The sequence below is a fragment of the Channa argus genome, chromosome 22 (genome assembly GCF_033026475.1).
Source record: "Channa argus isolate prfri chromosome 22, Channa argus male v1.0, whole genome shotgun sequence".
NCBI classification, from domain to species: Eukaryota; Metazoa; Chordata; class Actinopteri; order Anabantiformes; family Channidae; genus Channa; species Channa argus.
The window spans coordinates 1015809-1043767 of NC_090218.1; the positions used below are offsets into that span (position 1 = coordinate 1015809).

The window sequence follows — 27959 nt, forward strand, 5'->3', positions numbered from 1 at the left end:
TGAAAGTCATTATGGTTCTGTTTTATTGTTATATCCATTAATGTATAAGACATATAGAAAGAAGAAATGTTGTTTCTTACAGAACACATAACTTCAGCAAGTAAAAACACCAAACAATCTTAAGTGTGGACGCAAGCAATATTACAGTGGCAGCAACAACTGGGATAGAAATAAGTTCCATTGTTTTTTCTCCTCTTCTAATTAACTTGGCCCTCCAGTAAACTCCAGTAAAACAGATTTTATATTTGGTGCTCAAGCTGTTAAGGATTCTCATAGGGAAGAAGCTGTTGTACTGCCTGGCAAAGGAGGTCTGGATACTGTCAATCCGGCCTGATGGTTAGAAGATGAAGATCCAGTTCCTGAAGAGTGCTGTTGAAGACTTTGTGGCCACGCTGTGACTCACAGATTTGTTTTCTGATCGGAAAAGCGATGATGATCTTCTGCTGTATCTGTTTCTGGTCAGATCTTATGGTCTGAGACTTTGGACTGGTTTCAGTGGGGCCTCTGTAGAAGATGGTGAGGATGGTTGGAGGCAGGCTCCATGTCTTTAGTCAGACAGAGGCTTGCTTTCTTGGAGAGTGTAGTCATGCGAAGTGACATTTTCTGTGATCTGCACTCTTAAGAACAATGTGCTGTTGACCCTCTCTACAATGATGCCTTCACTGGTCAGCAGGATGTCATCACCTCTATTGTTTCCTATAGGATATTTAGGGACAGGTTGTTGCACCTCTTCTGTATAAGCTGTTATAGCTTTGTTGCTTATAAGATCCACCACTGTCATCGACAAACTCAATTTCATAGTCAGAGCTGGATGTAACAATGCCACAACAGCTTAGTTCTTAATACTGTTGGGGCTTCTTTCTCCTCTTTCTGAATTATACCATCACAAATTCAAAGCCTTTTAATTTTTGTACAGTAAGCACACCTGTAAATTTCTTAGAGACAGTGATATAAAAAATCAATCTTGAGAAGAAAACTGTGTATTTTCTAGTTGCTAGCAGGTACAGTAATTGTACTTTGAGTGACATCTTCCACCCTAAACCACTAGTGCATTTTGTTTTACATACTGACACTGCAAGATAGGGCAGATGTTGTGTTTTGATCTCTTTATGTGTAATTCTTCTTATTTATAATACTTACCATATCCTTTGAGAAGGACTGAGGCTTAAATTTTCTGTGTGCATGTACTCCGTAGGTATGTGTATAGTGTTTGCATATTACTATCGTCCTCTGTCACCGTCTGTCTGCCTCTCTGGTACTACTTACTATTACTTACTATTTTAGGCACCTTGGCGAAGTGTCTAAAAATGATAATTTAAATGAGATTATGAGAAAAAAAATTAACAACGGGTTATGTGTGCCTATCTCATACTTTATTTAATAAAAAAGTAATATAGCTGCAATATGGCACACTTGTGCAATGTCAGTCAATTTCAAATGGCATTGTATGTGTTGTAGTTATACAAAGCATGCTTGTACATTAAACACTTAATAAATACAGTTATTCTTCATTTTGTGGTGGGCACTTTAAAAAATCTACTTTTCTGGGACTAATTGTAAAATAAATCCTAAAAACACAATGTGGTAGAGGGAATGGACACCTATCCTCTGGTCCACACATACTTAGATATACAAAACTGTTTTACAAACATCAGGTAGACGGCATGCATACAAAAATAGACAACTGTTCTGGTCATTCTTTTGTAATTTACAATACTAGTTCATTATTGCCAAGCATTATATTTTTGTGCCCCTGTTTAAAAGAGTAGCTTTCTTTCCACACGTTCTCTCATCTCTCTTGAAAAAGTACAGTGTACATTCACAATTACTGAGGCACAGCACTTGATTTACAATTTGTATAAGTACCCCAAAACATTGTATAGTTGCTGTTGTTCTTGTAATGTAATATTAAATATATATATATACACCCTGTACATGTATGGAACAAACATACCCAGTACTCATACACACATGCATAACAAAATGTTGTGTACATACAAAATAGATTTGCTTTTACATTAACTCCTTCATCCATCAAATTGAGTGGCTCTACACATCTGCAGCATAATGTTCAAAATGAACAAAAGCCAGAGGACAAAGCCATGCACGTGAGCAATGAATTACAATGCCCTCTGACATCTGACACAAACGCAAAGTGCTTACTTGCTTTTAACCCTGTGAGCCGACAAGTTATTTTTATCAAGCCACACATCTTTTTGCCATTTGTGACAGTCCTCATCTTTCAATGGGCCTTTGCACAATTAATAAGGGTGGAGGAACAATTAAAAATGAAATGGAGAGCCAAGCAGGTAAAATATGGTTTTTGGCGTCTTTTATCTTCAGCAGCAGGAAGTTGGCTATATTAGACACACGCAGAGGCGATATGGTCGACATCTAATCAGCATACTGATCTTCACAGACTACCCTAAAAATCCCAAAGAACGGTTTGTATCTTGAAGAGGAACATTCTGCAAGAAAATGAAGGAAGGCGCTAATTAGTAAAAGCAGATAAAACATGTAGAGATGAAAAAATATTTAAACATGCTCTAAAACCTTAAGTGAGCTATGCAGGATCCGCAGGCGATGAAGCTTATCATTTAGCAGGGGGTCATTAACTCTGCGGACGAATGAGCGCTTGTACTCCAGGCGGTTGGCTGATCTGTGGTCACCTGAGCTAGAGAGACTAGTCTGCTCCAATGCTCGATACAAATCCCCCAGTGAGTCTGATTGCAACCTGCAGTCCCGTCCATGGGCTGCCAAGAAGGACAAGCAGCTATTACCAGAGATTATAGATTAAACTGAACTCAGATGAGATGAGAGTTCTTACTTTCTAACAGAAAAATACAGACAAACTAGCCAAATAACTTTAGCAGTAAATCTCTTAACACTCTATCATATGAAAGTGTAGGCAGCCTCTTTCTGCCCACACTTTCACACATGCGGACTGCATGCTACCTGCCCACCTTGATATGGCAGAAAGCCGACACTACTGTAACAAGTGGTTGCTGTTTTGTTTTGCTGGTGTTTTCGCAAGTTGACAGCAAGGCCACTAGGTTGTTTTGAGTAATAAGAACATTTTGCTGGAAATGTTACTGTTGACTTTCTCAGATTTAACTCTTTAGTGTAACAAACAGAGGTTTGGCAGTTTAGTGACATGACAGCCAAAGAGAAGGGTTTTTACTTAAGTGAAAGCACAAATCTATTTTTTTTGTCCTTTCAGCTTATCCTGTGAGTTCGGGGTCATTGTCCGCATGTTGATTTGGCACAGTTTTTACACCAGTAAATGTATAATAATATAATATAATATAATATAATATAATATAATATAATATAATATAATAATATATATATATATAATTTTGGTGTTGAAATATAACTTAGAATTAAATCTAAGCTAAAGTATAAGCCCCTAGAATCTGTCCTTAAATACTGTAGTTGACTAAATTCACTTATTCACTTATATTTCAGCACTGGATACATAATGAAATGTTTCTTGCTGAAGTGACAAAGACGGAAATTAACTTTTAGTTTTTTGTCTTGAGTTGTCTTGTCTTGAAGGAAAGGCACATCTTAGAAATCCAGCAAATAATCTTTAAAAGTAGCCTATCGGCAAATGAAAATGTCAATTTTCAAAATTTAAATGACACTTTCATTTATTTATCTTACAATCTTAATTCATTTTAAAACATTTCTATCTGTGCACTTTATAACCCACTACATCATATAAATTTGTGTCCTGTCCTGCTCAAATAACACTGGATGTGTCTTTCTTGCTCTTTAGGACAAGGAAATAGGAAATAATAAAAATTGGAAAACAGTGGATGCACAGCTCATCCATCCTTATAATAAAGACTAGGACCTTCCTTTAGTTTACAAACACTGCCCTCTGCGGGCATGACGCTGTCACTGCAGTAGAGCCCTCAGTGTTCATCTTCAATCTGCTTTGTGTTGTGGAAGCAGGCTGGCACGTTCTGAAGCTTAGGGCTGTGCTTTGAAATGAATCGCTCTTTATTTGCTGTCTGTTTTGTGTTTGTTTTTCTTCTATACAGGAACTGTTTGAGAGAGCGCATGGAAGAGCAAAAGATGAATAAGGATAAGTAGAGAGAACCCTTGGGCATGTTACTTTATTCTGTTCAGAAGTCAACATTAACATGGGCTGAAAGGATTCCTCCCCACTTCACTATTTAAATACTGGTGACAGGCACAATGGCATCTCGGTCAGGCAAGAGAGAGGGGAAATGAAAGAGGGAAACAGAAAGCACGAGTGTGTGTGTGTTAGGGAGAGAGAGGACTGCCAAGATAAATCATTATCAAATAAGACACTGAATTTCATCACGCTTAGACAAGTGCCTGGAGGTCTTCGAGAGCTCGGCAAATGTGCTGGCTTCAAATCCAATCTAATAAAGCATTAATAGCCAGTGTTCAACCTCTGACATTTACTGGCTCTGATAGCCTGTTAGCAGCTGTAAGAAAAGAAGTGACAACAAATCAGTGCACTTCCTCATCACCACACAGATGACTACAATAACAGTTCATAGCAGAGGTCTACAGAACAAAAAGGAGGATCTCAGTGATACTGTTAAGTAATGTGATACCTTGTCTCTTCTCTAATGGTGTAAGGCAAAGGCCACATTATTCTTTGTGTAGTCTGATGTAATATATTTACTTCTGTAAAGTTGGTTATCAATATTACATATAGTCAAAGGCCAAAAGCTAGAGGTGAACGTGACTACACATGTAAGTAAAAAGCCCAAGTTTCAGTCTGCCCTTTTGTCTCTGGTGTGATCAGTTTTTCTAGACACCTGAAAATATGATCCTTAGGACTTTTTGGAAGTCCATAAAAAGGATCTGTCCCTCTAAGTACAGCAATAGGAAGACATATGCAAGCTGGCCATTCAGGACAGACTGGGCTCAGCCTTAAAAATGAGCTGAAATGAAACTTCATGCACTTGACCAAATGAGCTGTTGCATAAAGAGCATATGTAGCTTAATTATCTTATAATTATATAATTATCTTAACATTAGCCCTATGGTGGGCATAATATGGCATCTTTACCAGATTTTAAACCGTATGTGTGACTTATTTTTTGCAAAAGGTACACAGTGATGCTCAGAAGCACCTTTTCTTCTATCTGGCTACCGTACTTCAGGTTCCCTGCTCACTTGCAAATTAGTTTTCATGCAGTCTCGATCTCAGCACAAGGTGTTACACTTCAACAAGTTAGGCTGGCGAGAAGCATATCTTGTTCAGTTGATTCAGTCAGCATTAATAAAATCATAAATATTTGATTTTTTTGTTAGTTTGCTTTACCCGCTTGTGTTTGGTATCAAAAAATAAAAAAGTTCCTTTGTGATACTGTGTGATGTAGGAGTGAACCTACACCCCATTTCTATTGATCACCTAACTAGTTTGTAAACTGTTTGTTAGGAAATGTACTGTGTTTTCAACTTGGTTTTACTTTAGAATGTATATCTGTAATGTATATATATATACCTATCTGACCTGTTTCTCTGGCCCGGTCCAGTTGGTACAGCTCGGGCTCTCTTTGATCCGATGTAGCAGCAGTGGCAGCCAAGATGGAATGGAGTCCACTATCTCTGGGAAGCGTGAAACTGCGGGGCTTACCTCCCGGCTCTGAATCGATACTGGCCCTGAGGGGCAGAGGTAGGGCTCTGTACTGTTCCTGGAGCAGGCTGCGCTGTGCAGGCAGGGTTGACTGCCTGCGGTACTCCATCGCCAGTTGGTCTCTGTCCTCCAATAGAAGGGACTCATCCACAGGAAAGGTCTGGAGGTAATGCATCCTCGTGTTGTTCTCCATCTGGTCCTGCCACGAGTTTCGGTGGCTGCTCGTTTTCTGCCTCGGTGAGATGCCATTGTTGTTGCTGCTTCCTTCCTGATGCTCGGAGTGGAACTCGTCATGTGACGAACGGGACTGGAACGTGTCAGACGAGGAGAGATGGCCTCGTTTCGGTTCCAGGTATGGACTTACCTAAGTACAAACATTCTGGCCTTGATTAAAAGGCACATTCACCACACTGAGTGATATCTGTTGTACCATTAAACTACAGGTCAATAGACTTACCGAGTTTGCTCTGGGATAGGTGTCATAAGGTGGTGGTGGACTGTCCTGTTTTGTCATTGAGGGTATCTCCAAGTCCTCGTGATCACTCTCACTCCAGTAATCTGTCATGAAGGAATGTCAACAGTGTTGCAATGTTTTGTGTCTATGGCAGAACCAACTTGAATTTGTTATAGGATGTTTAGCTAGTACAAGTCATAAACAGATTTAACTCCTTAACTCCTGCATTAAGTCAGATCCAGCCTGTTAATGTTCTGTAGCCGCAGTGAAGCTGCAGTTTTGCTGTTGTGTGGGTAAAATGTGGGTAAGCCTACATCTGAGTACTGTTGAGGGTGAGGATGATCTAAGATGTGTGAACTTAAACTTGTGCAATGTTTTATGGAGGTGTTATGGGTCTTATTTAGAAACTCATCCAAAGAAGCCCCCTTTTTTCCAAAGACAAACCTGCTCTCGCCCGCCCACCTATGCAAGGTTTCTACATAGGCTGTTCTGGCACATAGATTTCTTGCACTATTTCCTGTCCATTTGGAAGAAGCAAAAGAACACTAGTGCATGAAATAACAAGCACGCCTTCTGCCCCTTCCCCTAAAATTAAGATTTATATACAGCACAAAGCAGAGATGCTTGAATCAGATGTGTAAGTGAAAAAAGGGAGTCGTGTTAAAAGCCTCTGCCACTAATCTAGAAAAAATTTATATTTATTTAATTCTCTCCATCGGGTTTTGCTTTTGCAGTTTACTTCTTCAAATAATACAAGATCCAATTTTATCATTTAAGCACTTTCGATTCTATATTTACTTCATTTTACCAACCACACTAACTTTGGCATTCAACTATCAGCAAAGAGGAACAAGAACAGCCAGAGAGTATGTACCAATGGAAAGACTCAGGACAGAAAAATATGCCAAACTAACACTGCAATGGAAATTTACTGCTGTAAACCTGTGATAGCAAAATGAAAACCCGGCCAAATGAAGACTAGCCAATATAAAAATGTTACTCATTTTTACTGTACATGATTCTTCAATCTAAAAAAAAGTGTGAATTCCCACTTTTTAATGTCAGTTTTATATAACTGTTGACCAGCGACCTGTAACAGATGAAGAATTCTGTGCAGCACAAAGAACAGAGTCTGTGACTAATCTCACCTTGGTCTTGATGAATTTTCTCCAGCTCAGAGAAGCCAGCCACTGCCATATTGAGACGACTCAGCCACCTGTGGGGGAGAACAACAGGGATGACGCACAGCAGCTTCCGGTAAAACATTTTGCGTTCATGTATCTGTGTATGTCGCTTTTTTGCCAATCACCTTACAAAAGTGATTAAGAACAGTGGGTAGTCAAGTGGGTGGATTCAATTTCTTGCCAAAGAGGGTTTAACTAAGGTTGAAGGTGTGGGATAGGGGGAGAGTAACAGCATGACTATTACAGCCCCATTAACTCACCGAGACATGTCGTCTACATTTTCTGCTGCAAAGTAGAAGGTCTTTATCTTCGGATGGCAAGCCTTGAAAGCGCTATAGGGGAACCGAGAGTATATTTATTTATATGTAAGCTCACAAACAGAGACACATAGCATACATTAATATATGAATAAATTAAACTGCTTCAGAATGACAAAAAACAGCGAGAATCTTCATCACACACTGCTCATCTAATTTTGCGATAAGTACTAAAGACAGACAAACTATTTGACAATGAACTACATCATTTCAGTCTTCCACATCTACTGTTATCAGTCCAATTGCTGCTTCTGGTCAATCATAATTTTACACTTAAGCTCAGATTTAAATCCACATTCTTTCATAATTACAATAAAGCCTTTAATGTCCTGTCTACATATGACAACATTGCAGGTTGCATACGCAAGTGCGTATTGTTTGTGAGTCCTCTATTTGTTTGGCGTTATCATCCTATAATTACATCAATACTCTCTCTCCTAAAGACTAATTTGGACAAAACTACCTATGCACCAATAATACATTTTTGTGACTGTATATTAATATGTTATCTTTATGGATTGTATGTTTTAAATAAAGTAATCTAGTTTTTTAAAATTTTGAGGTTAAATGGAAAATCGATCTGTGTTTATAAAGTTTGATAGATGAAAATCAGTACTTACAACTTTCTTCTGCATTCAGTAGCGCGGTCAATCTTGAACTCTGGGAGGCTGACAAAGCCCTCTGCCTTCTCATCCTGTCATCAGCACAAGCAAAGTTACATCAAATTGCCACATTATGAATCAAGCGTTAATGCTGTGATTTGCTCTTTAATAAAATAAAAATTTCAAAAACTAAAATCAAATTCACCTCCTCATTCATGTACCAGTACAGGCAAGTGTCTTTCAGGATAAACCAGTATTTCTTCCACTTTTGCGAAAAATAAGTTTTAGCATCCTTCTTTTTCCAGAGCCAGCCCTCACAGTCCCCCTGACCCAAGTCCCTGCAGGAAATCCGTCGCTTGCTGATTGAAGACATGGGACTTGCAGCTGCAGGCACCAGCAAGGGAGCAGAACAGATGAGAGGGTTAGAAAACACTTCATGGAAAACACCTGCTCATGTTTAGGTCTAAGCACATATGAGTGATCAAATAAAATGTCTCAAACAAAGGCTCCTACCTTTACTCTTCTTCTTTGACCTTGACCGCATCGAGGATCGCTCAAACACCTGTCAGGTAACCCAGAACAGAATTATGTCACGCAGAGGGATTTAGCGTTGGCCCCACTTCTACCATAATAACAACGAACAACATTACTTTTTACAGATACAAGGGACTGACGTGGTAAAGGGATGCAGAGTCAGAGCTGGATGTGGACAGGGAGACTTCCATCTGGAGGGCAGGGACCAGCGTGTAATGGGTGGGACTTCCTCCTCGCTCAGCCTTCCTTCTGTTCTGACTGAGGCTGCGTCCCAGCAGGAAGTTCTCTCCTGGGGTTTTATCTTCACTTGCAAAATGCAGTAGGGAATTCTCTGCATTGACACACCAGAGAAGGAGGCATACAATGAAATGAAACATTTAAAAATGTGTTTTTAATGGGATATTCATTATTACAAAACAGTATGTATGTCACACAACAGATCAAACAGTGTTTATGTAGCCTCCTGGAGGTCCAGTCCAATGCCTGTGATCAGTGGATGCTGCTGACTTCCACTACAGTATTTGAAGGACGTTAAAAATCTACAGAGGAACGCTGCTGTCAGGCAGGGAGGCCTCAAAACTTCCAATACAATGTCTCTTGTAGATAAATATAGCACCATCACTTTGTAAAAAAAAAAAAAAAGAGCCCCAAGGAGCCACATATTACCACCATCCCTAGAGGAAACAAACACACCACTCAAGTCTTTCTTTGAGATTGAAATAAAAATTCAGTCTCCTCCCACTCCATTTACCACCTAAGCTCAATAAGCGGCAACAAAATGTGAACATAAGAGAAAAATATTTGCACTGCTGCCAAAACAACAGTGTGCTTTTTTTATCCAAACACAGAAAAAAAGCAAAAAAGAGATACAAGGAGAGAGGAATGCAGTGATAGATTATGAGCATACAGTATAGAGGAGACAGAGGCATGAACTGATATCCAGCATGTTATCAGTTTTGACAGGCCAGCTCATCACTTTTTGGCTTGCATTTCTGAGAGGGTGAGGATATTATGAGATATCCACCCACTCACCTCAGCTTTCTCTGTCCCTCTCTGTCCTCCTTTCTGTTCTACCCTTTCTTTCTGTCTCTCTCCCTCCCACTGCCTCCCACTCACCTCTCCGGCTCTCTCTCTTCAGCTTGGCCAGGTCTTCGTTGTCTCCCACCCAGTTGTATTCCACTGGCATTGAGATGGGCCTGAGCCTGCCTGGATCAGAGGCAACATTAATATTACACCATTACCCACATGCACATTAAACAACTGAAGATGGCCCAAAAACTTATAGACATCACATATGCAGCGCGTTTGTCTCTTGGCTTTCACCATTTACAAGAGCAAATCCTAAGTTGGGGGGTCAAGGTCTTACCATAGGTGGGAGTGCTCCCCCTGCGGATAGATGGCACCTCTTGGTTCTGCTCGTACTCGTAACAATACAATATAGCATCCTCCTCCACTAGAGGAAATTGCTGTCGACACTCCTGGTCCAGGTAGGAGTTTGGTGACTCAGATCCTTCAGCGACATGGACATCCGATTGAGCATCATCACTGGGCAGATTTCCCTTGTCATCTCTGCAGTAATGGGAAGTAATGTCATTAAAGATCTGACTCATATGAAAAGAAAGAGCAATGTCAGCAGTAGAATGTACTGCATTTACAACAGCTGAAAAATGTATGCGGTATGTGCATGCATTATTGGACCTGAATACAATGCCATCACTTTGCCTTACTGCTAAGTTGTCCTAGGGGCCAACTGTGATTTTGCAACTCAGAGTTCCCCTGAGGCACAAAATAATTTCTTCACAGGCTGATCATTATACAAGAAATTCCTGTAACAACAGATGTCTAACAACAAGGTTGTAGTTTTCCCATTATTTGCTTAAACATTTTGCAGAACATATTATTGAATGATCTAATGCCTGAATAAAGTTTGTGGGTGGAATGTTAATGCAAATGTATACTAGGCCACATTTTACAAAAAAGCAAACCTGAAAACTAGAAAAGAAGTTTGGCTATATTGCCTATACAAGTATATACACCTCCTTGGAAGTTTTGTTGACTTTGGAACACAGTTTTGTGCTGTGAGGCTTAGTTACAGCTACGCTTTAAACAAAAGGCTAATAACAACATGCTAACATGTGAACATGGACACGCCTAACATACTAATGTCTGCAAACTACAATGTTTACCATGTTCACCAACTAACTTTGGCCTTAAACATTTTGCACTAAACGCATAAATTAAGCTGATATTAATTCCTTTGTTTTAACAAGTATTTTCCAAGTATCCAAGACCAAAAACAGTGCACATATAAATATTTGGACTAACAATAGCACTAGATGAAAGATTAGGGGAATCACAAAAGCCAGGGTTTATCTTCTATCACAATGAGGATCGGTAGCAACTTTTATGATAATATATCCATCAACTGTTGAGAATATTTTGTATCACCACCAGCAGCTGTCCATCAGTGAAATGACCTTTAATATTTGGTGTAAGCACTACATGTGACCTTCTATGTGTTTTACATGCAAGTGTGTATTCACCTGGGGGTGTATGGCTCTGCTGGAGGAGGGGGTATGTAGAGGTCTTGCAGGGCACAGCTACTCCTCCTGGATGGAGTGCTTAATGTGCTGGTGGGTGTGGCGACACTGCTGCTGGGGCTCTGAGGGAAGATTGGCTGTGTGTGAGTGAGTGAGTGAATGTGTATGTGTGAAAGAGAGAGAATCGGGCAAACAGAGAGAAAGAAGGAGACGAACAGTTAAAGGGACTGACACATTGAAAATTTGGAGTTCACAGCAGTTGAGTCAGTTAGTCAGTCAGGGGCCTTTTACTCAGCTCAGACTGTGATGCTCAGCATCTCAACCGTGAAATGAGCAGAGTACTGTACGTTTCTGATGCTCCAGTTCTATCTGGTGCACACAAGGAGACAGGTTGGTGTGCAACTAGTCATCTCTCTCATTCAGGTCAAGGAAAATCTGGTCATAGCCTACGGAGTGTGTTAACACAGTATTATTACTGCAGCTCCTTGTTTATCTATGACACATTTTTAACAAACTGTGTATGTATTGTCTTTTTTATTCTGTCACACTTCTTATATCAACAAAGGGTGCTGCTGAGACATAAACTGAACTTGAATAGCCAACGAGAACAGCTTCTATAGATTTATCCAAAAATACTTGAGAGCCAAATGAATGAGAGTGAACAAAAAACCTTTCAATGACAGAATACTAATTTGTCACAGCTCAAACTATGCTAATGTCTTGCATAACTTAGAGCTGAATAATATCAGAGATTCACATCATATGACCAATATGTTTATCAGAGTTACTGCAGAGCTTCTACAGTACATTGTTCTTTAGTTACATCCATCCTAGAATCAAATGTATTAAAGTTTCTGTTTTTATTTTTACTCTTTTCTGTCCTTAAAGGTACCAGCAGGAGAGCAAATTTAATTTAGGTGGAGAAGAATGTGAGGATGTGAAGGGGGAGGAGGGTGAGCAGGACTGTGTTTCAGGGCCTCGGGGGGGTGAAAACATTTTCTCTGGTCTGGGACTCAAAGAAAGGTTGGACTACTTTAATACGCATCCCTCTATTTTCCAACCATTCTTGCTCAGGCACACAAATCCTAACAATGTAACTGGTTTGGCCGAAGTAGGACAGCAGATGCCACTTAGGGCTGAAATGTCAACTTGTGAATGAATGACGCAGGAATCTTCAACCAATTAGTTGCAAGGTTTGGAGAAAAAGGTGGTGGGTGCAATAAAGGAAATACCTCTTCAATACAATGCAATTCCCATAGCTACGGTATAATAGCTCATATCTCAAATTATCAGAAATAAAACAAAAAAAAAATCAAGAGTTTTAAAAAGCCTTTGTTCCAGGCTTCTTGTTTTAGATTGCATACTACTGTAAAAGCCCATTGGCACTTTATATTTTTCTGCTTCCTATCTTGGTCAATAATAGGACGAGCCAGGAATTCAGTGTCTACTGTCAAGAGTCTGTGCAGTCTTATTTTTAACATAAGTGGGGACAGAAGCTCAAACACATATAGCACACTTAAAAATAATACATAGCACAGACATGGCACAGACCTACATATCTGTGGAGCATTAAGGGAGTCATCATACCTGCAGAGCCAGTGGCTTCCATCTCATGTTTTTTAGCAGAGCAGGGGTTGAGGTGAGCGTGCTCTGTGGGCGCTTCTTCAACGTCAGAGTGACACCTGCAGGGTCCCCACGCAACAAGTTCACCAAGTTCTTCAGCTGCCAGCCCACCTAGCAGAGAAAGGTTTACACAGTGAACACAGACATAACAGAGATAAGCTGATGTGTCAATAAAAAAACATCCAGTTAGGGAATTGTACAGAGATTTAACATAAATGCAGTTTTTAAAAAATGTTAAATGAATGCTTTGGTGAATGTATTGAATTTCCTTACATGATTCGCACAAATTTAGTTTACCCCACTGAGACTCTGTTGTGGTCAACATTATAAAATCAGCCTGCAGCCTCTCAATTTCATGTTGATGAAGATGTTAAATGCCTAAATTCGATGCCAAAGGGTATCTAGTACCCCTCCCGTGACATCAGTCTGCAGGCACTGTCATGTTGTGATAAGCTCTGATGTTGTGTGTTGTGAACATCTGCACGCCTTGTAAATAGTCTTTAACCCAGTTTGGATGACATTTGGCACAAAAAAAATATCCCGCCTAGAGAAACGGTCGGCTGCTGAACCAAATCTGCCATGCCCAGTTTGGGAAGAAAATATTCTCTCTTGCTTGGCTGACTGCAGCCAGTCTCGTACATCTTGTGTATTCCAAGCAGCCTGAGAAACTGGGCATTTTTCAGGCTCTGATTTAGCAATCACTTTGTTCCTTTCCACCAAATATTTCACATTGACAGCCACTACACAGAAATTCTTCTCAGCACAAATGCATTAAAGAGACAGGCAGGCTGAAATAGATACCTTTATAATCCAAAACTTGCTTTATTCTATGATGAAAGAATTATTTTGCTGGGCAAAAGCAAAAAAGGGTCTATTTAAAGCAGCAAAACACCTGATTGTTTAAGTATCCACAACTCAGACTTGTTTAGGGATTCTTTTTCTGCTTTAAGGTTTTTCTTTAAAATCACTGTGCTGCTGTTGTTATTTTCTTTTTGTATCTTTTAATTCTGTGGATTATTACAAGGCTCTGGTACATCCAGTGTTAAAAGTGCACTTGAAGCAGTCCATATGTATTGCACCAGAAATCTAAGCTATCGCTCCCTGGTGTTGTTTATTTATTTTTAATTTTAAGTGCTTTTCCACCTTGTGTCATCAGTACCAAAATATTCTTCATATATTTTATATATATAAGTTAAACACTAGGCAACATTAGCCTCAGAAAAGAATCTCTCTTTTTGTTTGTTTCCTTATTAAATGTACAATACCTTCATTGGAGGATGCCAAAATCCAGTTAATTTATCTCTGTGTCTTACAGCTGCACATACTAAGTTGCCCTAATTATATACCCCTTAACTGTTTCAAATATCTCTTCTTTCATATCCATTTGTGATGTTTGTTCTGATTTTTTTGTAAGCTGTATTTTGTAGGCCTTTACAGTACTTTACTCTTCCAGATTGTTGTCAACAAAAATAAGAAATCCTGAGCCGCCACTGTTATGCCTCATGCCCCCCTACTCCTCCCACTGGGATATTAATAATATAGGCCAGACAGAATTCAAAACTGTATATCAACAATATGTAAGATGGTTATGGCAGTTACGATGACTGACAGTACAGCTTTGTATCAGCAGACATGTCAGCGGAGTTTACAGATTGCCATCACCTACTTAAGCTGTCAAACTCAGTCCGCTGCTGCTCATTTTGACAACAGCTGCAGCAGGACAGCTTTCCTTTCCCACAACTCCCCAGCACCACCACCTGTGCAAACCTGTCTCATCTCCATGCCACTTACTAAACTATGCAAGAAATTAATGCATTTCACAGTTTTCTATTAACATTAGATGATAGAAGACACGCACTGGCAGTTGTCAATCAAGCCGCAACTTTGAAAAGTCGTCACCATTGCTGGTGTGATTATATATGTTTGTTTTTAAAAAAGGAGTCTTGATATCCACATTCAAATTTGTTTTTGCACATATTCTCCTTAAAATTGCTGCATTCAGTGGGTGAGTTGACTGACTGAAATGAACCTGACTTGAGCTCTGTAATTATCATACGTCTTTGCTGTTGCACACACAAGCAGCAATTATATTAGACAAAGGGTGCTATATTTAAATTGTGCACCACAGGAAGTTTTTTCCTTTCATTCCTACTGAATTTTTATGTATACTTTAGCAAGTTTGTGCAGTTTTGTCTTCCTGGCAAAAACCAGTGAAACACCTATGTATAATAAGAAAGAAACTGCCCAGTTTTGCTCCAGTGCGTCGCCAATAAATGCATATCATGCCCAAAAATGTTATGTTTTGAAAACAGTACTTAAGGGCTACTCTCTAATAAACTAATTCCACAATACAACTAATTGGACTGGTTAGGAAAGGTGTAATTAATGGGTATTATCTAGGTGTACTACATTCCAAAACACCCCTGTGGATGTACAATGGGTGTTAAAAAATGAAAGCATTGAAAACTGATTTTTGTCCACAGTTAAGGGCCCTAAACAGATAGCTATGATAAACTGAAGTGCTCTTGTGAACATCAGTTCAATGATTTAAAATGACTGTGTTATGAGAAAAGTAAAATATCCATTTAAATCCCCAATATCTTACAACAGACACTACAGCCAGCCACTTAGAAAGTAACAGGTTAACTGAAGCTGCAGTGACTGATGCAGAGATGAAACTGTGTATGAAACTACATGCACATACACACCAGATGCACAATCTGATGCAGGTACTAACAGAAAGCAAAAAAACTACCCTTACCACTGTCTGATGATTGACCTGAATGACCTCATCTCCAGCATGGATTTTCTTACAGCGGTCGGCCAGAGACTGATGGATGGACAGAGAACCAGAGTTAGTAACTGTTCCTTTTCTCTCTCATGACAGAGCTAAGTGAGATATAGTTATGAGGGACACACCTCACAAGTGAATGAGCAGTGAGGTGAAGATTTACACAGGTGAACACAAGGAGATGTACTTACTCCTTCTGTTGTGCCAGTGATTACATGCAAGCCATCATATGTTGATTTGATATACATACCCTGTGGGAAGACAGCACGAATATGAAATTACATTTACATTTTAAAGTGAACTCAAACACATGACTCATTAAAAAAACAATGCTTCTCATCTCAGCCACACAGCCATCTGCAGAACAGACCAGAGTCAAAGCATATTTGCAAAGTCTATCATTTGTTTTAAACTGTTGTGAAAAATGTGTTTCTATAATGAAATTGGAATGGTCCATCCAGAAATTTGTTTAAATAACAAAATACCCCTTAAATATGATATTGATCTACTTTTTAAACATGCCCAACAATGTGGATTTATGTCATGGAGTCAGGTCAACTCAATTTTCTTGAAAGCAGATTGAATCAAGAATTATTTATCTGCAAAATACTGTTTGTCTGATGCAAGAAAAAACTAAACTCAAGGATTTTACTAAAAGGGGTCAAAAGTGCATTACAACCACACATACAAACATACACACAAACTGACACACAAATGTGCATGATCACCACTCACACACACACACACACACACACACACACATATCCAGAGAGAAGCAGCATGTCAGTCTTCAAATGAGTGTAAGAGGTTTATTTTTAGGCCATTTGGCCCACTGTTGTGTTCAAGTTTCACTGAGCGGATGAGAGAATTTCCATGCCCCCTGCTAGCATTTGTCAGGGGGGTAGGGATCTTATTGTGGCCCCAAGCAGGAACCTTGTGTCTGAGTGTATAGTGCAAAGATGGAGCCCAGGAAACTGATGACAGTTTTACAGTGACGGCAGAAATGAGTATTTATTTGGCTACTTAACGTATTATCTCTTTTGTTTTTCCCAAAAATAAATACATTCCGTTTTGCAATTCAATTTGTACATTTAGGCACCTTGTAGTTCGCCCATTTCAGCAAGGACAACATGTTGTTTTCACATTTTTTTAAGTTGACTCATATGCCCACAAGCTTAGAAAAACCCAGTTTTAGGAAAGTGATAAGATACGAAACACGACAGCAGCAGATAGCATTTTACCTCAATGTTCTATTTCTATATCTATATAATATATATATATATATATATATATATATATATATATATATATATATATATATATATATATATATATATATATATATATATATATATATATATATATATATATATATATATATTTATAGTAGAATAGTAGGATGAAAACAATTAACAGTAAGGTATTAACTAGGGGAGCAGTGTTTCTGGAAGGGGATATTTTTCTATTATAAGTTTCTTTGTCATATTTTCAAGGTTTGTTAGCCAGTTAGCCTGCTGTGTAGTCTGCAGCATCCACCTTTATTGGTGCTACTAACTAAAGGATAAATGTGTCTTAACAAAAGAATTGAAATGAATGTTGACGATTCAACATTCATTTCAAAGTAAATCCTCAAAAATGAGGTATTTTATTTTGCTGTAAGTCGCTGTCTGCTTGACTCTGTAAATTAATTAAACTTAAGTTTGAGGATTTCAAATTTTTGCAGTAAATGTATTTAAGAGGCACATATGTAAAAATGTGCAATAGACTGATGTTACAAACACCATTAAACTCAATAGTGTTTAAAAGAGTTTTCTGTCTAGATTATTACTGTATTGTTGAAATGCATATTTCCTGTAGGATTATATGCTTCATTTACACCATTGAATATAAAATATGACACCATAACTTCAGTGACATCAGAGAAATATGCAAAAATATCAATATTTCTCCAAAATATAAATGTGCGCATTCTTACAGCATGATTGAATGATATTCTTACCAGTCCTTCAGTAGATTTAATGTTGGCTAGTTGCACAACCTCCAAATGCGCAGCCTGGGACACCATGGGATCAGAGGAGAGAGAGATAATGTGGTCGCAAACTCCTGAAAGAGTTTTACACTGGGGAGGATATTAGGGATTATTACAACCTTATAGCATGTGCATTACAGCTCAATTTTCATTTGATCCCGTAAAATAAAGTCAGCAACTCACCACATGCAGGATTTTGTTTTCTGTTTCATACACAGAGCAGTCCTGGGGAACATTTCAGAGAGCAATGTTACCTCAAGAGAATGTGTCAAAATGGAGTTATTATTGGCATTTCTGCTGTAGGTGGAAATAAGCGAAAACCAAGCAGCTTGGCACCTATAACCCCCAACACTCCCACACAGGCAGGCACAAACAAAACAAATGAATCACCAATGCGGAGGCATGTCTCTGTCTTTCTCTATGTCACTCTTCTTTTCTCGGCCTTCAACTCTCTCCTTTTCACCCTCTTTCACTCCCACCTGTAATTTTTTTAATGTAATTTTTTTCTCTTAACTCCATCCAACAGTTTCTTCCATAATAGCTACCCTAAAAGCTATTTATCATCACTTGTGTCCTTGTTTTTCTAGTCTTTCAGGGTATGTCATTGTACCTCATGTATATCATTGGCTGTTTAAACCCTTCATATTTACAAAATACATTTTTATAAAAATAGAAGCTGTATCATTGGATTAAGACTCTTTTTTTTTTAGGAATTATTTGAATTATTTGTATCTAGCCGAACATATATAATATATATAATATGCAAAAATATTTTGGACACAAGTGTATTTTACAATAGTATTAAACCAGGTGTTTGTCATGACCATAATGCATAATTTGAATGCATGAATATTTGGTAGTGATGAAAAGATAATGAGCTGATATTATTATATTATATTATAAAATGTATACACCTGCTGTACGATGGTGGTGAGTTCAAGACACAGCTGGATGACATTGTTTCTGGTCACGGAGTAGTCTGCCACTGCTGCAAATGGTGACCTGAAAAAGAAGGAGCACCTGGAATGAACCATTAGATCATTCTTCTGTTGAGACTAAATCATTGGTAAATCTGTGGGAGCATTTCCAAAAACACAATAACCAACATGCACACTAGGATTTTTGTTTTCCATAAATGTTATAGTGTAGGGCATATAAAGACTAGAGACTAATAGAATATTATAATATACTGTGTATAGAAATGTTCATCATCATATTTTAACAATAGTTAGTACTGTGTAAAATGTAAAGTTAACTATAGATACCAAAAATATACATTACAGTAGTTTTAAAATAATCACATTTCTATTGTTATTTTCTTTATAATTTATACTAGTAGTCTTTAATACGACTAAATGAAACTGAAGCCCAAGATTATTGCATTTCAATTAGAGCAGATGCTGTAGAATATGGCTGCCTATATGGAAAAATGAAAAAGCAAATTACTTCTGTTGTTTCTGTTGAATGCTGTGTGCTTTAAACATCCAAATTCAATGAGCTAACACAGACACAAATGCACAATTCCACAGAGAAGCAAGGGATAAACCAGCATAGATAGACTTGATCACTGCTTTTTTAGCTACGCTACCAACATCTACTTAATCTACTTGAGGATTTTACTCAAGTAGACACAAAACTGCTTTGTATGTAGTAAAAGCAATAGACTACAAACTTGTAATACTCATAATAAACAATATCATTATACTTAATATAATCATCATACTTAAAGCCTGTCCTAGATTTTTTAACTAATGACAAATGTTTAAAAACGTAAAATTCAAAAAATGTATCCAATTATTTCAATCCAACGTTGAAATCTTTGCCTTAATATTCTTTGTGTACCTCTTAGGTTAACTTTAGTGATCATTTCTAAGTGTAAAAATTTTACTAAAAATGCAAAATTGGAGACAAAATCAGTTCAGTGCTGCTACTGAAACACTGAGCTACAAACACCTAATGGAAAACATTGTTTATTCATTTGTGTACCAATATGGTTCTAAGTTTGCATGTATTACAGGTGTGCCTTTTTGCAATTCTCACCTGTCCAGCCATGCCAGAAGGCTTTTGGCTGCAGCGATAAGATCCACCACAGAAGTAAGAAAGTCATTGGGTAGCTTACGGGTGGCCCGGCCATCGTACTGGCCACTGCGCCGCCTTCCTGTGATGAAGTTCTGCAGATTCTTGGCAGATGCGTTAAGCTTATGAGAAAGAGTCTTTAAATTCTCAGTCTCCAGCCCATAATTCTAGAGGAGTGAAAAAAATAAATTCACGTTGTTTGAATAGTTTTTCAGTGCTTGTTAAAACTGTGATGTGATTGTTATTCTTTCTGTAGTGAGAAAACTGAATGCATTTGTTGTCAAGACACGGCTCTGTAAAAAAGAAAAATAAAAAAAAACTGGCAGACCAGACCACCTTGTCAAATGACCAGAGCCGCTGCTAATATGACAAACATGGTGGGAATAAAACCACTGACCCATCCGGAGCAGCCCGGATCCCCTCCAGCTGTCACTTTGAATCTATCTAGGAATAGCAGATTACTCATTACCCTGTATACCAAACGACACGTGCAAGGCTGTCAGAGTTTCTTGGGTGGGGAGAGCCCGGCAGGAGGGCCACTAATCATATTTAATAGAGCAGTGCCTGAGAGACTTAAAACTAAATCCCAGTTACATAAGGAGCTTTGGGGCTGAAGCAGGGCCCCCTGTGCAGCAATGCACGATGAGAGGACTTTTGATTCAGATTGCATCTGTGACCTCAGTCCACTAAAACTCCGACTAGGTTCTCTATGAGTCTCTTGGGCTAACACATAACCATCTACATCTCTGTTCCTCCTTTTCTCCTTCATTCCAATTTCTCATTCATCCTTTACTGTTTTATCTATTTATGGCCCCTCAGTCTGTTCAATGAGTCATGCATTTGACACAATCATAGATTTTGGCATAGGAGCATCAAGTTGGTTTTCAGTGCAGTGCTTACTTTTCCAATTTTTCCAACAATTGGCCATAATGTGCGCACATAAAATAAAAATCTAAAAGGGAAAAAAAAATACAGCATTTAAAGACCTCTATAGGCAGATGATATGGCTACAGCCAATTCATAAACTGGTAATACTAATGAGATATAGCACAGCTACAGTATAATAGCAGCTGGCAATTAGATGCAGAATATTAGATGTGGAGGAAGAGTAAATAGTCGGTCAAATAATCCCAAGTATATGAGGATAATAATCAGTTCACAGATGCCAAAATCAACTACAGTAACAATGAGCTCAAACTACAGCATAAGAAAGAAGAACTTGGAAATACAATAGAGCATTGAATAACTGTAAAAATAATGAAGCAAATGTTTTTCAGAGGTAAGATTTGTCTCCTGTTTTTGACAACCAAAAACAAAGACTTGAATAAATTGCTGATTTTCAGATTTAATGCTTTTTAAGTTTTGTTTTTTTTTATGGTTTGGAAAGAAGTACATATTCAAAGAAAAAAGTGGCCATTTGGTAAAGGCAAATATTTGTTGATTAAATCCTGACTTTTTGTCTGAATTAAGAGTTACCCTCTTCTGACAGGAGTAACTGAGTTTCACAATCGGGAAAGAAGTTAAGTTGTCATTTATTTTCTGACTTCAAATTATTCTCAAACTACTTCTGGAGCACTTCAGCCAAATCGGCTGAACAGCAGCCTGTCATGCTGAAACACACAAAACACCAGTTTCTCTTTCTGAGAACTAGAGAAAAAAACTTGTCAAAAGGAGGCTCTAATCTATGTAACTACTAATGACAGATGTAAGATTTGGCTGTAGAGGATATTTTGACCAGATTATTAACTTTGGTAGGTTTGCAGTGATGTTTGAAATTCGAGGCCTAACAGATTTTCCACCATGAGGTGGCCAAAACATTAGAACCTTTTTATAATGCACTCCAGTATGATTCCACTTCCCACTTTGACCTCAATAATAAGCACATAGTAGACTCATCCCCTTTCTGACAGTTTTAAATAAAACCTGAGAAATTATAAACTTATAAAAGTACATTTCAAGGCAGAGCCACTGTATTGACTGCATTAAATTGCACAGGTGCTCATTATGTTATGCCTGATTGGTGTATTTTGACAATGTGATCCAAAATCACTCACTCATGGTATGATTTATATTGTAAAATGACAAACTCCATGGATGATAAGGTTATGCAAAAATACACTTTCAGTTTAATTTTACATATCCATTCCACATTTTTGGGGTTCATCCAGGGATTTTTTAAGTGTTTGCTAAGTTGACGAGGCACCAAATGTGCTACAGAAACTTCATCTGTGACTTTTTGAAGTGACAGTACACAGTAGTGGGAAGATAGCGTGGGAAGCTTGGACTCACTAGAGCACAGAGTAAGTCCACAGCCTCCAGTATGAGCTCCTGGTGGCCTATTCTGGACACTCCCAAATCCTCAAGCTCCTGGTGGGTGATACGCAGCAGCTGGTCCCCCCCTACTTTCTCCTTCTCAAAAGTCTTGATGTACTGCTGCAAGCAGTCGTCCAGGCCTGAGGAATCATAAAGAATGACAGGAGAACATTCAGTTCAGTTTCTTAAGGTGAGAACTTTTTTTTTGCTGGCACCAGCCAACTGTCTGAATTCTTATGAAACCTATTTGCATTATGTGTTCTAAAAGGTCTTAATATTACTTTTCTTTCCAGAATCTGTGCTGTAAATCTGCAAAGTGTGAGCAATGGTTGTATTTGTTTGTGTCATAAGTGTGAAACAGTCTGTGATAGACAACAAATCTGACAGATTCCCCCTCATCAACAGTCCCAAGATGCATTTTCAGTTTTAGACTAGAAAAAGCTTAAAAAAAAAAAGGTGGTGGGGGGGGGGGGTGGGGGGGTGGGGGGTGGTACAGGTGTGATAAGCAGGTGTGATGTCTTCCACTGAAGTGCAGCAGATAGAAACAAACTGACTTGTTCTGTATCTCCCGAATCATTATTAGGTTTTGCCATGTAAACTGAGTTTTGGAACTAGTGTAACATGTGCAAGATATGAGGTATAAAATCAGGATATTTCACAAAATATTAACACAGATCAACAAAAGCAACATGGTTATGTTCACTACATGAAAATATTTTAGTTGTTAATACAACCCCAATTCAAAAGAACTTGTGGAAATGTGTAAAACGTAAATAAAAACAGAATGCAATGATTAGCAAATCATCAACCCACATTTAATTCACAATAGAACATCTTATAAAATGTTGAATCTCAGACATTTTACCATTTCATGGAAAATATTAGCTCAAATTGAATTTGATGGCAGCAACACATCTCAAAAAAGTTGGAACAGGGTGATGTTTGCCATTGTGTAGCATCCCCTCTTACTTTAACAACTGTCTGTAAATGTCTGGGAAGTGAGGGCAGCAGTTGCTGGAGTTTTAGGAGAGGAATGTTGTCCCATTCATGTCTGATGGAGTATTCTAGCTACTCAGCAGTCCTGGGCCTTTGTTGCTGGATTTTTTGTCTTCTGATTCTCCAAATGTTTTCTGCTTGTGATAGGTCTGGACTGCAGGCAGGCCATTTTAGAACCCAAACTCTTCTCCTGTGAAGCCATGCCGTTGTGATGTATGCAGTATGTGGTTTAGCATTGTCTTGCTGATGCACCCCCATAGCATCAGAGATGCAGACTTTTGAACTGTCTGCTGATAACAAGCTGGATGGTGCCTCTCCTCTTTTGTCCAAAAAACAATTTCATTTTGATTTGATCATAGAACAGTTTTCCATTTAGCCTCAGACCATTTTAAATGAACTTTGGCCTGGAGAAGATGGCTGCATTTCTGGATCATGTTCACATATGGCTTCTTCTTTGGATGATACAGCTTTAACTTACATTTGTGGATTGCACAGTGAACTGTGTTCAGAGACAGTGATATCTGGAAGTGTTCCTGAGGCCCCGAAGATCTTGAGGATCCAGCTTTGACCTTCGGCCTTCGGCCTTGTGCCCTGCGCAAACAGATTCCTCCTGATTCTCTGAATCTTTTAAAGATATTAGATACTTTAGATGGTGGGATCTTAAAAATCTTCACAATTTTACATCGATTCACATTTTGCTTAAATTTTTCCACAATTTGTAGATGCAGTTTGTTGCCAATTAGTGAACCTCTGCCCACCTTTACATTCTCTGAAATGCTCTTTTTATACCCAGTCATGTTACTGACCTGTTGCCAATTAACTTAATTAGTTATCAAATGCTCCTCCATTTGTTTTATTATTTGCAGCAATTAGTTTCCTTCTGTTCCAACTTTTTTAAGTTGGATAATAAAATTCAAAATTAAATTGGTAAAATGGTAATGGTAAAATATCTCAGTTTCAACATCTGATATGTTTTTGTGTTCAATTGTGAATAGAATAAGGGTTGATGAGATTTGAAAATTATTGCATTCTGTTTTTGTTTACGTTTTACACATCATCCTAACTTTGTTTTGAATTGGAATTTTAATGCTGTGTCCATCCTCTAATCCTGCACCAATCACGTAGAATTACAATGTTATAAAACCACGGGCATAAAGATTTGCTCTGTGAGTACATGTACTGGTAACTGATGATTCTGCTCAGGGTTCATTGACTCCAGAATCTTATTTACAGTTTTACCCATTTAATATCATGCAAACACTAATTGGCTGTGAAGCTAACACTATATATATATATATATATATATATATATATATATATATATATATATATATATTGTACACAGCTGAATTTCATTGGAAAGTGCTCTGCATGCTAATTGGTTACCCTTTTACCAGTGGAGACTCGGAGAAGAGCCTTTGTGAGAATAGCCTTTTCTATACACTCGGTCTGTTTCCTTCTTCCCAGTAACAGAGGGCCAGACACACACAGAGACACACACACACACACACACACACACACACACACACACACGCACACTGACAACTCTTTGCTCATCTTTTCTTTTCATCATACACATGTGACTCGGTGCTGTGCCTAAACCTGATCAAGCATTCACTTCGGGTTTAGCTGGCAGCTAAACAGTGGAGGGGAAACATAGGGAGTCTCATGGTTTTGCATAAAACTTAAAGGCTTAACTAATCAACCTCTTAACCAAGTTAACTGAGACTCATTAAATCGATTAAGTATTCCCTATGTTGCTATAGAAACCATGAAGCAGGCTTTGGCTTACAATTTCCTTTACCACAAGACAAAATAAAGAAATAGGTGGAAGACATGATCCTTTCCAAAAAGTGACTACAAGGTACGTGAAACATGTAGCTAACATATCTACTGACTTCACTACCAATAAATGAAAATATTTCACGTTTAAATACCAGTGTAAAGCATCATCTTACCCTATTTAATGTGCTAAATCAGACAAAAAAAAAATTATTACGAGTTTCCCCTCTTCCATATGAACTGATCTATCATGTTTCTTTTGCAAGGAAAATCTTGCAGGAAAAACCTGTAATAGAAAGCCACTCTACAGGGCATATACACTTCACTGATTATACAGAGTAATCTCCTATATATCAATTTTTCTGTTCAATTCATGCACAGGTCAGATTGTTAGGCACGCAGAGGAGAAATTAAGAGCAAATCGCATTTTAATCTCAATAGTACATAATCCGCCGATAATTTGGGGTAGGAGAAGTATTTAAAGCTGTTGGCGTTGTAGTAACGGATTTGCGTTAATCTTACTAGCCATTGATCACTCTCAGAGTATGTCACACAAGGCGAGAGTGAGTGTGCAAAAACCACTGACAGAGTGCAAAGGTAAAACTGATACAGTTCACAAAACATGAACTATGTTGATCCACACTGGCAGGAAGAGTAAAGGGATTACACTAAGCCTGCATTAAGTCTGTGCCTCCAAACACACAGACAATTTATAAAAACAATAATGAAAATGTGTGTATCATTTTAGACAGCCACTGTGCACTTGAACAAGAACAATTGTTCCTCAAAGCTGGAATTCTTTTCGCTTTTCTCATGAGAAGCTGAGCGCATCTTGTTCACACAAAACACTGAGGGGCGGTGGAGAGTGGGATTGTGGGAAGGTCATGGGGTGGGCCTATTAGGCCTTCAGTGACATCTCAGCAGCAATATGCTAATATTGGAACCTGTGACTGCTAACAACAAGGAGCTGAGAATGGATGTGAGACAAGAATGAACCCACCCCCTCTCTCTGTTTCCCTCAGTGGCTCTCATTGCCACTCTGTCCCTCACTTTAAATTACCATTACTGGGCTCCGGGCACAAGAATTGTCTCTGCTCCACTTGTCAGATATGAGACACTGAAGAGCTCTCACATGCAAACTCTACTTCTCACTGCCAGCATTTCTAAAGTGTGCTATCAGTTTATTTACATTTTAGCTCTCATTTTAACTGCCGTGGTCGTTCTGACTGTGCCTTTCTACACACCCCAGTAATCTGTATAAGTCCTCTTAGAAGCATTTCCTCTATTCACTCAGGCAGCACACTTAGGAAAAATACCCTGTTTAAAAGGCAGCATCTGATTCAGGTACAATATGTTATACACAACTCATACTAAGAAGGGGTCTGATCCTTGCAATCATAATATCTCTGAGCTGCCAGAAAAGGGCCTCCAAGGCTCCAAGAATTATGACTAAGGATGTGTGGCGGGCCAGTAAAGATGTATTTATTTGTACATTTGAACAATTACACTGGTAATAAGCAAACACAACCAACTGGATGCCATCATCCTACTCAATTTACATTTGCTTATTTATTCTTTACATATTTGATAGCAACAGAATGCATATCTAATGAGTAATCTATGCCACTTACAGCTCTTTAAAAAACCAATAAGCAGACAGTTGTTCTCTTTTCACCCACCAAAGCCCTGTGGAGGAGTAATTCATTTTCACAGCTTTATATTAGTTTATACATTTTACCACTTTTACTCCATACCCACTATATCAGTACAAAAACCTTATCTCTTGATGGTTCTTCAAGAGTGCTTGATTAACAATGTGAATCTTGTGTGTGTGCTTGTGTGTGTGTGTTTGTTTGAGTTTGATTATTATACCTGTTTTTCTCAACTTTTAAGCGATTTTCTCTACTAAACTGTTCTTGTGTCTGAAAAAATGTTTGAGTTAATATACTTTTGGATACTGGTCAGCGAGTTTCACCTCATATTTCAGTACACTGCATAGACTTCGGTGACTTCTTAATGTTTTTTGAGCAGCCTTGGGTCAACAATACACACGATGGCTGCTACACGCACCTAAAAGCCCTTATTTTATCTATTGGTCCTATGAGCACAATTTAAGCCTTTTGTCTACATACAGATTCGGACCCCTGATCCAGGGACACTGTAGTTGTTTACATATAAGGATCTCGGCTATGTTTCCCAGCCTCCTGCGAGGCAGCCCCCTTTAACAATAACCGCAGGACACAATAGAGCTTTTAAACGCGTTTTGTGCTTTGAATGTGTTGGCCCCTGGAGAACACGCTGGTCTGTGTGGAAAATTCGTATCCACACTATAACAGCCCGGAATGATTTAAGGCTAGAATTAAAAACTCTTTAGAAGCCGCAAGCCTCTGAGGAACAGCACCAGGATCAGCAGGTGTTTTGTTCTCTTGTGGCATCTCGAGCGAATCGATGCTGAAATGAAGTGTTTGCGTTGGACTCGCAACGCAAATTCTTCATTTCACTGCAGTTTGGGGATCTGGCTTACCCATCGTGGCTGAAGCCTCACCTTTCATCCAGTCCACCACTTGACTGGAGCTCCACTTGCTCACAGGCTCCATAACCAGTGCCATGGTAGAAGTTTGTCTTGTTCACCGTTGACAAAACACAAAAACTAAAAAATAAAAATAAAATAAAAAATAAAGAGCACAATTTTTTTTAAATGAATTCAAAATCTCTCAAAATTCTTCTTGCCTGTGTTTATAAATATAACGAGGTAGGTCCAAAAGGTTCAAAATGTCCCTTTGAGAAGCCTGCGTGCAGCCCAGCAGCCTTGTGCACATTCCTGTGCTGTTTGCTCGCTTGAAAGAGCTCTTTTATTTGTCATTCATGTCAGGTTTAGTGGCGCTGATGCTGCTGGGACGCTGCTGCCCGAACCCGGTTCAAACATACATCCCAGTAACATCCAGAGCAGAGGAGAACAACGCACCGACTGTCACTCTCCTCCGGTGTCTGGGAAGGTTGGGTTCGCTCTGAGCATCCTCCCTCATACACAGACATGGAGTCATAGCCCTCACCGCGCGAAGTGTCTATGTATGAGGGGGGATTAATGCCAC

General features: G+C 38.7%; 1 protein-coding gene across 11 annotated transcripts; it reads right to left on the reverse strand.

The window, feature by feature from the left end:
* Positions 1-27898, reverse strand: LOC137108088 (connector enhancer of kinase suppressor of ras 2-like). 11 transcript variants are annotated; one of them, XM_067492384.1, is made up of 22 exons: positions 27392-27898; positions 22066-22229; positions 19741-19943; positions 18615-18702; positions 17884-17925; positions 17671-17790; positions 15863-15922; positions 15642-15710; positions 12845-12991; positions 11261-11379; positions 10084-10286; positions 9834-9923; positions 8858-9048; positions 8697-8745; positions 8389-8567; positions 8202-8275; positions 7525-7596; positions 7229-7296; positions 6084-6184; positions 5495-5990; positions 2554-2753; positions 1-2468 (listed from the first exon to the last, which is right to left on the reverse strand). In XM_067492384.1, the coding sequence occupies exons 1-22, from the start codon at positions 27474-27476 to the stop codon at positions 2421-2423; spliced, it is 2868 nt and encodes a 955-aa protein (XP_067348485.1). In that variant the 5' UTR covers positions 27477-27898; the 3' UTR covers positions 1-2420. The 11 variants fall into 11 exon arrangements, with proteins under 11 accessions (XP_067348485.1, XP_067348481.1, XP_067348488.1 ...); XM_067492380.1 differs by having other exon boundaries at positions 18615-18720; XM_067492387.1 differs by having other exon boundaries at positions 2554-2773; positions 5504-5990; positions 11261-11394; positions 18615-18720.
* Positions 27899-27959: the final 61 nt, after the last annotated feature.